General features: G+C 38.1%; 1 protein-coding gene across 4 annotated transcripts in view; it reads left to right on the top strand.

Moving 5' to 3' along the window:
- Rel (Relish) overlaps positions 1-13,037 on the top strand; it is a 116,895-nt gene that overhangs the window by 49,830 nt on the left and 54,028 nt on the right. For all 4 annotated transcript variants that reach the window (XM_067154664.2, XM_067154663.2, XM_067154666.2 and 1 more), the window contains one exon: positions 4,796-5,056. In XM_067154664.2, the coding sequence (XP_067010765.2) occupies positions 4,796-5,056 (261 nt within the window). The remainder of the gene's footprint in view (positions 1-4,795; positions 5,057-13,037) is intronic.

The raw sequence follows: 13,037 nt of genomic DNA, 5'->3' as shown, positions 1-13,037 counted from the left end.
CAAACATTTACGCTGAATGTTATAATGTAAATATTTTTAAAACTTTATCTCAACTGTTCAATTGAACAATGTAAATACTGTATAGTTACCAACCTTTGACATTAATTTTTGGTTACGAACATTGACGCCGAACACTACACCTTTTCTCCCTTAATTGTTATTTATTTATTTATTTACATATTTTACGCCCACATTGGAGCACTGAAATCAATACATTTGAGTTAATTTCTTCTTCTTCTTCTCCCAGAACTTTTTCATCCTCTCCGACCTGGAAGCCCTTTGTGTGTCCGATATAGTATATTGTTTCCGTTCAACTGCTTTTAGTTTGAGACTTATGCTTTTGTTCTTCAAAATCCTCTTCTCTTTTCTGTCTTTGATTTGTTGCCGAGTTATACCCAATTCTTCCAAATCGTCCTGAACTTCTTTGAACCAATTATTATTGATTTTATTCTTCAAAAAGTAATCGAATAGTTGTTTCAATATCCTGGTGTCTGCTAATCTTGATATGTGACAGAAAAAGGAAATTCTTCTTTTACGCATTGTAGATATTATTGATTCACATTCACGATAGACAATGTTGTTAGGCAACAATCTCCACTGTCCATCAACTTGGTGTTTTTTATTAATAATTGTTCTAAGAATTCTTCTCTCAGTTTTCTGTGATTTGTCTGTTGTAGATTTTACATTTAATTTGAATAAAGTTTCACTAGCATAGGTTGCCTCTGGTTTAACTATGGAATTATAGTGTTTCAGCTTAGCGTTTATCGAAAGAGATTCTTTTTTATAGGTTGGCCAGGTAAGTCTTTGTGCTTGTTTAAATTTAGTTGTTCTGTGTTCTATTGCTTCTTTTTCATTTGTGTTCCATGTTATTATTTCCCCAAGATATTTGAATTTCTGAACAATTTTAATCTCTTTATTACTGTTCAGCTGAATAACTGGTAAATCAACTTTAAAAGTTGGCATCATTTCTGTTTTTTCAAATGAAATTTGTAATCCCATTTTTTTAGCTATAATTTCTAGTTGTTCAATTTGAAATTTAGCCTCTTCTATTGTATTTGCAAGTAAATATCTTTAAACTTTATATTTTCCTATGATTGCGTCAACTGTTCTCCAGAGCACCACTGCCGAACTCTACTATTTTAATTTTACGCATTAGTGCTGACTTCTCATCTATAAACCTATATGTTCAACCATCATTTTTGTACAACTATTTCCCATACTTAATTTTTGTATGTGTATTAATAATATGTATTAATTTGTACATGTCAACTACTAACCAGGTACCTGATTTTTTGCCTTGAGGTGATAATTTGACTGATGATGCCCTCAATGAAGGGCGAAACATGTCTCAAGTGGAATCAATAATAAATTCTTAATTTATAAAATTTATATGTATTGAATAGGTGATAAAACAAACCTTATAGCATCCTACATTTCTGGGATATTTCGCTGTCCCAAGGTAGGATTCTGACTCAGTTGCATACCTGCCAAGTATTCTGGTTTTTCCGTAAAGTATACGAATTTTGAATGTGTTTTACGGTTGTACGGATGAACAATATTGTACGGATTTTGAATATCCTCGCTTGTTTTCGCTTTCTGCAGTCAAATCTGATTTGTTTGACTTTCGATAGTAGCTGGTAATACGAGAAGCAATGTTTGAAAATTGACCGGTAATTGTATCGATAATCACATTATCGATTATCACCATGCTATTATCACCTGTTTGACCTCAATTGCTACTTCATTCACTGAGATGTTCCCAAACAAGTAACACGCTGTGATTTTGGAGAAAAGAAATCAGTGAAAAGTAGCAGGCTGTGAATTTATATACAACAGCTTTAGTAACTGCGTCGTCCTTCGTATCGTGTGAAAGGCTTTGTTTGTGTGTGGGTGTAACATTGGCGGTAGTTCTGAAACTCATGGAATTGTGTAACGAATTTGTACGCGGTTTAGTATTTTAGTGGTGTTTGTAATGAGTTCAACTAAGAAACGGTATTATCAATCTTTCAGTGAGGCATCTTCTGCTGTTTCATACGATCATGGAAAGGCGAAACATCTGCATTCTGTTCCATGTGCTCTTGTGATATAAATGTTTCTCACGGAGGAAGAACAGAATTAGTACTGGTAAATCACATTCAATCTGTTAAACATGTCTCCAATACAAAATTAAAGGATGGCAGCCAGAAAATTAATTTGTTTTTTTACTCCTTCTGGAGCCAACCTTGATGTACCAATAGTGGAATGCTTGTTCACTTCATTTTTAATTGAACATAAAATCCAGTTAGCTGCTGCTGGTGCTCTGTTTAAGAAAATATTTCCAGGTTCAGAAATTGCAAAAAAATATGGCTATGCTCGCACGAAAACCACGCACATTTGGAAAGAAATGGCTACTGATTCAAGAAGTGAACTCGTTGGTTACATGCAACGCGAACCATTTTCTTCAGCTATGGAAAATATCATTTACGATCCAAAAAACCGAGCCTGGTAGTTCCAAAGACCATGAAAAGAGCAAAGTTACCGAGTTGTTAGAATTGGTCACTCCAAAACATTTGCATGTGCCTCAAAATATGATACTCCTGTGCTAAAGAATAAGAACATTATTTAAAATCTTGAACTTTTTTTTATGGTTCTGTCATCGGGCTTAAATAAGGCATACTGCATCTTCCTGTATGCCATCATTCCTTTATTTGAGAATCTCGATTCTACACTTCAGAGTGCTTCCTCTCACATCCATAAACTCCTAGAACTAATGACGAACCTGTTAAGCAACTGCTTTCCAGATTTGTTAAACCAAAAGTGATCAAAAATTCCCTTTTATTAAAAGTTCCATACCATTCTATTGAGAATCAAAGATCAATGATGAGCTGGTCATTGGCGTTACGACAGTGAACTTGGTGGGGAAACTTAACGATAGAGATAAATCATGTATTTGCACTTGGGACTAGTTTCGACGCTGTGTTGGCGTCATCATCAGCCAAAAAATGGGAAAATAGGCCAGTGTGTAGGCATTCATATTACACAAGGTGTTACATTAAACAATACAAATCTTGCAAGGAGATATAGAAACAAATGAATCGTTGAGAAAGCAAAAGTTATACATGTTAAAAAATAACCTTAACCACACATCTTGCAGTGCGAAAATATTCTTCTTGAATGATTCCTGAGTATAAAACACACGCGCACACATTTCTGAAGAGCCAGCAGGCAGGACAAAGTAAAGTGAAACCTTAAGAGATCTTCTGAGAAGAGTTCAAGAGTTCCTTGCAAGATTTGTATTGTTTAATGTAACACCTTGTGTAATATGAATGCCTACACACTGGCCTATTTTCCCATTTTTTGGCTGATGATGACGCCAACACAGCGTCGAAACTAGTCCCAAGTGCAAATACATGTTATAAATAAACCTATAACATTTTTGTATTGAAAAGGTGGAACCTTTCTAGTTTTTCCTATCTTCCATTCTCAGTTCAATACGGACCAAAAATGAAACTCTTATGTTTAAATTAAAAAAAAAAAAAAGAGATAAATCAACATTCTTTTCATCTGCCAGGGATTACTTCTGCATAGCATGTGATTATATTATTAACAAGTTCCATCTCAATGATGTACTGAAACAAGCTAAGTTTGCAGATGTTTCAAAAATTAAAGATGCCCAGTTTTCTTCTTTATGGTAAGATTTCCACCATTGCTGCCGAAGTAGGGCAGTGAGTCGGCTGAACGTGCAACGAATGTGCTTCAGAACCAATATGTAGCTCTTCAGATTGATGACTGTGCTACTGTTGAGAGTGAGACTTTGACAGATGGTACCAAATGGTCTCGCTTGGTGAACATTCGTGGAGCTTTTGGTGTTCCTAAGTATGATAGGATATCCAGGCTAATGCTTTCTGTTCTGACTCTACCACACGGCAATGTTGAGTGTGAACGTGTGTTCACCTTGGTGAAAAAGAACCGAAATCAGTTTAGGTCCTCAGTGTCAAATGAAATTCTGGATTCTATTTCTGTTTTGAAAACCAGTACTGGTCCATGTTATTAGAGTAGTTTTCCTCCAGAATTTCTGAAGAAAGCAAAGAAAGCAACTCATCTCCATCTGTCCTCTCCAACCTGTGATGGATAATAGCCTGCATACTGTGAACCTGACAGAATTTCGTAAATGCATGTTTAGTTTAATCTTGACGGTGACATTCATTTTTCGACCCGCAAGTTTAAATTGCAGAAAAGCACTGTGTATTGTCTGAATTGTTCCCATTGTTAAGTGAAAACAGGTGAGCATTCAACAATATGTAAATTTGTGTAAGTATTTAATTTCAGGGGTGAATATAATATGTATTTGACTGGTATTAGTATTGTTTGTAATCTCCCTCCTTGCCGTCCCTTTTCACTATGTCTCAAGACTTTGTGACGCATGCGCATGTTAAAATTTTTCTGCTTTAGGATCTTCTGGATTTCTCTTTCTGAAAGTTGGCAGGTATGCAGTTGTAAAAGTTGCACGCTTTCTGGGTCCTTACAAGTAATAATAATAAAAATTAATGGCAGAAATATGTTAAATAGTGGACCTAATATAATAACTGAATTCTTTTAGAATTTTGTCTTAGATATTTCTGGGTCCTGTCGAGTGTTTCCTGCTTGACCTTGTTTTCTTTTTCTTCTTTTTGTTGAGATTGTTCTTCTGAGGTACTTGAGGTTGGAAGGTGATTGTAATTGTAATTTGATACCTTCTACATAGATGTTGAATTTGTTCATAGTCATTTCTACAGTCTTTGTTTTACTTACTTTGTTATCTTGTGTTATTCCACAGGACGATCACGGAAGAGGCAGCGCTCATCCCTGGAGCACAACATTCCTGTAGTTATAGATACAAACCCGAAAAATTTTGTCAACAACACGTTGAATCAAATGGAGACATCCAGCAACAACGTGGACCGGCTCATCAATCCCCTCTTGGACCCTGTCTTGTCAGGGGACAAGGCTGAGCTCCTACAACAGATCCTTGACGAGTCTGATGACAACATGGACTCTTCAGACTTCAGGGATTTCGTGAATAACCTGAGCTTGTCAGGTACGTGTAGACCCTTTGTGTACAAGGCATTTCACGTGTGTCAGGTAAGTGTTTATTGATTAAATAATTTATAGAAGGATAGTAATACATAACACGACAGGCCAGACTAGGACAATCTCTACATGGACGTGCTCTCTTGTGATCAATCCAGGTTCTTCTACATCCATGTTTTTCTGCCCCTCAATGAGCATTCCAGCTTCGTCTGGAGGGCAGGTATCAGCATTCATTGAGGGGCCGTCTAGACAGTTCTTTAGTCTTCATGTAGGAATTGTACAATAAAATAAAAGACGAACACAGGAATAAGGAAAAGACAAACTTGACTCTTCAACTCTGGGTGACTGCATGGCTGGAGTGCCTTCAAGTGTTCCTCTTTTTGAATCCTGCAGTAATGACTTTGTTGCTCTTTGATGGTGTCTATCCAACTCATTGTTGGCCATGCTCATCTCCGTGTTTCCTTCACTTGTCCAGGCATTAGCATTTTCTCGATCAAGTAAGACTTCTCATGTGCCCAAAGTAAATCGGCTAAAGGCCTTACTGGTCTGATTTTCTGAATATCCCGCTTATTTGTTTATTTCCAGGCTCCTCTAGCACCATATCACAAATGTGTCAACGCTGTTGCTATTCTTTTTTTTGTTTAAATGGTCTGACTTTGCTTCCACCATTCTGTGCATACACGCCAGAACATCTGAAGATCTCATTGTTGCCTTATCAAGAGCTAATCTGCAGCGAATGTCTGGTCTGTTGAAGTCATTACTATTAATGGTTGATCCCAAAAGATTAAAAATATAGTCCCATTCTTTCACTCCGTTCCTTAACTTTTAAGTATTGTATTTTCCAAGTCTTTATTTTCAGCTCTCAAAGATAAGTACAGGTGGTAAAAGCTAGAAACATAAGATAAACATTAAATGAGAAAAGGGACTTGGTCGTATACAGTAAAACCTCTTTAAGATGTTACTGCAGGGGAACAAGGAAAGGGAACATAGTGATGAATATGCAAATAAAAGCTCTCCAACAAGGGATATTTTAAAAACTTCATACTTTTTTCACCATGCATGCCTTTACCATTAATGGTATTGAATAGATGGTCCTTTCTCTGCCCTTTGATACTGATCAATTGACAATACGGACCATAACGAAATTCATAACTTATGCATGCATTTTACGTTCTATACCTTATATATAATACAGTGCAACGTCGTTTCTCCGTTTTTGGAGGGACCACCGTAAATAAACGTTCAACACGGGAAAACGGAAAATCCGGGAATGAATGAACCATGAACAATTTGGCTAAACATCACAAAAAAGAAATATGTATACTTAAAAACTTACAAACACCCCTAAACCAAACCAAACTACAGCCCGAATGGGCCTTCCGCCTACCGAGCGACCGCTGTTCGGTCCAAACGCCTGCAGATTACGAGGTGACGCATGGTCAGTGTGACGAATCCTCTCGGCAGTTATTCCTGGCCCTCTAGACTGGGGTCGCCATGTCACCATTAAATAGCATCTCAGTTAAAGGTAATCGTCGAATGAGTGAACCTGGAACCAACCCTCATATCCAGGTAAAAATGCCTGACCTGGCTGGGAATCGAACCTGGGTGCTCTGGGTGAGAGGCAGGCAAGTTCGACTGCGGGGCCGGCTTCAAACATTAATTACCGGTACGCGACTTAAAAGTCTCGCAACTTTACATTCAGTTTTACCGGGGAAACTTCGTCGGTTTCCTCTGAAAACTTCTTTCAGTTCAGCAACTTTGATCGGTCAAACTGTTTGAAAAACCTAATAACATCAAGCCAAACAGTCGACCACAAGTATTTTTTAATTCTCTCGTCTAATAAAATAAAGCACATTGGATACAAAAGCACCCAACATGATGGCAAAATCCCTTTTTCTTTAAATCTTCCATTGTAATTTGGTCCTCGGTATACTGTTCGTAGTCAGTTTGTGGAAATCTTGTACCGCGCAAATTAAGCCTATGACCTACATCGACTTTATGTTGAACTCGAGAATATTGTTTCTAATGTAAATATCGATTCTCAAGTTTTCAAATGCATTATATTCAATTATGTCCATCACTAATCGTGATTAAATTGGAAAGAGAAAAAAAATATCATCAAAACTTCCAAATTTACGGTTATTCGTGACCTTGAGCTTAGCTGGAAAACACGTTTGATGTCCAAGTCGGTACGAGTGCAAAATGATGCAAAGGTTTTTACATGTAACTTGTGCAAATAAAACAATTGCGGTTTTAACATTTTAACACGATAACGTGGAATTCCTAGTCTTACATTAGGACCAAAATAGTAATAGGCAATCCCAAAACCTCCCATGTCTTTATGTATGTAAGGTGCAACATCTGTTCTGGTCTCGATAATGTAATCGTGTACTCCTGTAACCACTTTCCAGTTAAAGATGACTTGAAACCTGGCACTTTTGGCATATTTCATACTGTAGTATACTGCTACAGTCAGTTTCAAGGCCGTCCCGCTAGGTGCGCTGGCAGTCAATATCTTGCGATATCTCGCAAAGTGGCATGTATTATCCATAGTGTATTTGATTAGACGTTGTTTTTCTGGTCACGCTTGTCGACCCTGAATTACTCTTTAGGTCACACTCACCCATGTTCAATAGAATGACTTTGTTTGCTATCTTGAACACGACAACACTTAGCAGAACCCGGCATTGGTTCGGTCCGGTCGGTCAGCGGAACGATATTTAAAATTTGCACCAATTCTGTGTGCTTAAGATATGGATAACTCTTCATTTCCTGAAGGATTTTAATTTTGTCTTCATTAATAAGCAATTTTGCAACTTCTTATCACAACAAACATGCAGCACGTCTCAGCTTCTAATGATTATGTTTCTAATCTGTACGTAGGTTGTCACTCGACAGGTACTCTTCACTATACAACTCAGTGGAGAATACATTTCTGACTGGAATGTGAAATACAAGCAGTAATAAGTTCACCTGATTGTTCAGCAATGTACCTGCTAACCAACAAGCAAAACTTAAAACTTCCCCGAGGCTAACAGCTGACTCCCTGTGAAGTTTAAAAATTCAAAGCCTTTTCTTGTTATCATGCAGCTTTCCCCAACCTGCTTCCTCCGAAGAGGGCTCTCATTTGTGTTGGAAATCACCTTCGATTCACAAAGGACAAGAAAAAACATTTTCAGGGCTGGGGAAAAAAATGTGATTATACTAAGCGGTAATAGAGAACAGTCTTGATACAATAAGTGAGGTATTTTTATATAGATTCAATTTGCGACGTGCTAAGCGAGAAAACATCTTAATGAGGTTTCACTGTGGAAAGACAGGAACTTGAACACGATGGCTGGCCATTGTGCGAAGAGGAGCTCGTAGAGTACGATCCATTGTTAGTTTTAAATGTGCCCCATGCCTTGTTTAATGTAGAGTAGTTTGGCTTGAAACTGTGTGCTTGTTGTAGTTAGTGATTTCTGCATGCTTGAGATGTAGGATTGATTCTTTTATGGAATGATAGATGCATGTACTGCTGGGATCAGACACTTTCTCATTATTAATTCATTTTACCAATGGGTCAGTGAAAGAAGCCTCTCCAACTTCTGTCCATTCATCCTCCGCTCAGATCAGTCATCCTTCTGTGTCCTGTGTTATCGTGTCAGCCATGGTGTTCCTGTTGATCATCTTGCAGTTTGTAACAGGAATGTTCTGATGATTTTGGTGTTTTGTAGTAATTTTCATTATTTATACAATTTAAAAAAAAGTTACATGAGCACGAAAAATCAACGGTTCCTGCACATTTACATGACACAGGACGTGAAGTATCAAATATACAGAATTCTCTCTCCATTTTACGCGCACATCCAAAAGGGATAAAACTGAGCATTTTATAAAATAGTATAAACATCAATTAGTAGATCCTCGACACTTGCTCAACGATAAAATTGATTAAATATTTAAAAATATATGAAGCTCTAGCAGCAACTGTATACCATATTTCTCCGAATCCTAGACTACGTTGAATGCAAGACAACACCCAACGTTTCCTTCAGAAAAAAGAAATCAGGCTTAAAAAGTGCTTTGTGAAATCATATGAATGCCTTCCTTGTACAGTAACACATTTTTAGACTATCTTTGTGTTCACGCCAATGCCAAACATTGGCATTAGTTACGCCATATTTTCTTGCAGCTGCACAATTTTTCTTTATTTCCGTGAGTTCAATAACCAGTAAATTCCGCTCTCCTCTATTCATGTATGTCTTGTTGTTTATGACATCACCTAGTGATCTTCCCTTGATTGCAATATCGGTCTTGACCACATCTTTCCAACGGGGTCTAGGTCTTTGAACCCTCCATCTGCCTCTCTTTCCAGCTGTATTCGAGCTGTCCTCGTAGGTTCCATTCTCTTCACATGTCCGAACCACTGCAGCCGTGATATTCGGACTCTTTCTAGCAGACATGACTCAATCCCAGCTTCTCCCTTAACTTATCCGTCTTGGTTTTCTGGATGGTGGTTATCAGGAATTTAATCTCTGATGCCTGAAATCTTGATGAGTCTCTCTTTGTGATTGGTATGAAGATATTGTTGTACATGGTTAGTTTTACTTTCTTTAGGATCTTTTCATCCCAAAGGAGGGTTCTTACTTGTTGGTAGAAGATGGATCTCGTTTTTGCACCCTGTGGGTGATTTCTTTTGTGGCTAGGTTATTCTTTGAAACTCTGCTATCTAGGTATGGGAAATTGTTTACTCTTTTCAGTTTGTAGTCTCCCAGTTTGATGCTTGGTGATCGATCATTTCTGTTCACTGCTGTTACGACATTCTATATCTCGCTGATCTTGAGGTTAAATTCCTGGAACTTTGTTATCCATGTGTTGAGTTTTGTCAGTCCTTCAGTTTCTCCCCAGATCATGACATCATCAGCAAAAGCAACTCACTGAATTCAGCTGATGTTTCCTTAATGCTCTTCGTTATATCATCCATAATTGTGATAAATACTAGCGGGGACAGTACATTTCCGTGCTGGACTCTACTCTTCGTCTGGTCCCCCTCCATGTCGCACACAGTTGATACAGTTCTTGTACAGCACCTGGATTTTGCTTATCAATCCTTCAGGCACTTTTCTCTTCCTCAATCATTGCCAGATCTTTTGTCTTGTAACACTGTCAAGGAGGATCATGATCCATGTCCTTGTCTTTCACCAAGTGTTTTTCCATTAGCATTCAAGCAGTGAAGATAAGGTTTATAGTCGATCTGTTTCTTCTGAATCCGTACTGTTCTGATTCCAGCTGTGGTTCTATGGTTGTTAGTAATCTCTTCTATATGATTTTCTCAAGAATTTTTAATCTGTGTGACAGGAGAGTTATCCCTCTATAATTGGAGGGTATTTGCCTATTCCCTTTCTTGAATAGCGGGATGATAACGCATTGCTCCAGTCTGGAGGTATCTTGTTATCTCTCCACACTGCATTTAGCACTCTGTACAGCCATTGTAAACCTTGTGGTCCCGCAGCTTTGATCTTATCAGCATTTACTTCATTCCTGGTGATTTTTCCTGTGGCATGGCTTTTAATGCTGCCTCTGTTTCTACCCAGGTGATGGGGGGGTGTTCTTCTATGTAGGCTTCTACATCTGGTTCAATGCCTCTCTGCCATTCCTCAGATCCATTCAACAGGTGATCAGAATGTTCCTTCAGGACCTCTCTGATTTCACTTTCCTTCCTGACTGTGTTATAATTTTCATCTTCTAGTGCTTTTATCGAGTCTACTGATTTCCTCTTAGCTTTGACTATGCTATATGATGATTTCATATTGCCTTTGCTGTCTTCCTCCAATTTCTGAGTGAATGTTTCCCAACTCTTAGCCTTTTCTTCTTGAATTATCCTGTTACTTTTACTAAGCGCCGGGTACAACTGGCTGCCGCTAGATGCACGTCTCGCTTGCTGGCTTCGTTTACTTCACTGACTAGTGATGTATAATGAATACTAGTGCGTTGAAGGTCAAGGAGTTTATTGTGCTGCGGTATGGCCATTCCACCCTTGAGTTTTCCCTGCTCATACCTCACGATTTCATCTTCTGCTTCTTTAAAGCGTCCTTGTTGCAGGCCACTGAATGCATTTTTTTTGTACATTATGCAATTTTGAGCGACCTCTGTCTTCATGTTATCACAAAACATTGCCTTTAGTTATGGCGTATTTCCTTGTGGCTACACAATTATTCTTCATTTTCGCATGTTTAATAACCACAAGTGTTCTCCCCAGAAATTTTCGTCAGCCCGGTAGCAGGAATGAGTAGCCGGGCGGAGAATACTATGTAAAAGATGAATATGATAACATTTCAGTATATTCCCCTCAGGGCATTAACAATATCAGACGCGTAAACATTGTCTGCAAAATTGTATTATTTCAGTGTTATTACCACAAACAAGACATAACACTGTGTTCTTGAACTTGTAGTGTTCTCCTGTTCGTTCATAATCATCTAACACCAGTGCTTACTACTCGGTTGCAGTACGATAGCCTACAGGTTTGTGATTTCATACGGAATCAGTGCTCGCATGCAATTTCACGCCAATCTCGACACTACTCGCGTGCAACACTATGCGATAGTCAAGCTAAACTCCGATGTAATTCATGCAATTATCCTGACAATAATGAACATTTAAATAAACGTTTTACAGTATATACATTTCAATTTGGAATGACTCAAATAGGTATTAATATTATGTAACTAGCACATATCTACAACGTAGAATATGTTAGCCAGGCGGTCTGTAGAAACGGCAGGCCCATTAAAAAGGTCCTAAGGGACAACATTGAACCATTAACTTAAAATTGGCATCATAATATCGACAAGAACCCATTGAAAATTTGCCGGCAATACCTGTTCCATGTGTCTTTATAATACGATGATCCATCACAAAAATATTCCTGCTGTCCGTAAAATTTTTAATATAGCAGATGCCTTATATCTCTGCCGCTGAGTAGTCATGGCCTTTCTAAGAATTTGAAAGCTCGCATGTTTTGATGCCATTCTGTGGATTTGAGAAACATTTTTTAGAGGCTAATACAGAGACTTCCTTTATAATTTTTTTTTATTCAGGGGATTGTTGCTCGCCTGGTTGCTTGCGCTGTGAGTCTGTCATTCTCTCTTCACTGTTTCCCTAGAACCAACGATGTTACACAGAGGCTAGCGATGTAGCCTATAGACATAATAAAGATGCAGATGTTGAAGGAGGAGTTTTATGCGTGTGGGGGGGTGGGGTGTTGAAGTGAAGTAGCGTGCTTACTGTGGTAGCTTCCAGTGGCATTCATTATTGTTAAGTCGTGAATGCAAGATGACTTGATCTTCACTTGAGATTCTGAGAAAGAAACGTCGTCTTGGATTCAGGGAAATAAAGTATTTTTGAGACAACTCTCAGTTGTTAGTTGACCCAGCATAGGTGTAATAAATTCATAATGCTCATATCTGCAGTTGTATATCAAGTAGGGTCACCATTGGCAGAGTCTCTGTAACTTGTAGTGGAGCAAATCATTTAATAAAACTTCTGACTAGTAACAGTTTTTATTATCTCACATAGAAGTGATTTATTTTGTTTAAAGAGTGATTTTCATATCGAGACACGACATCAAGTTACTCAACATGTTTCCGTCTGTAACAGTGGTTAGAAATCTTAAATCTCTTCCTTTTGTATTTTCTCTAGCACAAATAAAATTTCTGCACACATTTTTCATGTAAAGTACATTTAGGACACAAAATATCTTGTTACCAAATTTTTTTTTTTTTGGTAGTGGTTTAACATCACCCTTGAAAATCAAAGGTTTTTTGCAACGCATGCATTAGGATTGGGATGGTAGTGGCTGTAGCCTTATTTAAGGCACAACTCCAGCATTTGCCTGGAGTGAAAATGGGAAACCATGGAAAACCATCTTCAGGGCTGCTGACAGTGGGATTCCAACCCACCATCTCCCAAGTGCAAGCCCACAGATATACGACCTAAACCACACG

Source organism: Anabrus simplex, chromosome 10, assembly GCF_040414725.1.
Source record: "Anabrus simplex isolate iqAnaSimp1 chromosome 10, ASM4041472v1, whole genome shotgun sequence".
NCBI classification, from domain to species: domain Eukaryota; kingdom Metazoa; phylum Arthropoda; class Insecta; order Orthoptera; family Tettigoniidae; genus Anabrus; species Anabrus simplex.
This window is presented reverse-complemented; position numbering and strand designations above follow the sequence as displayed.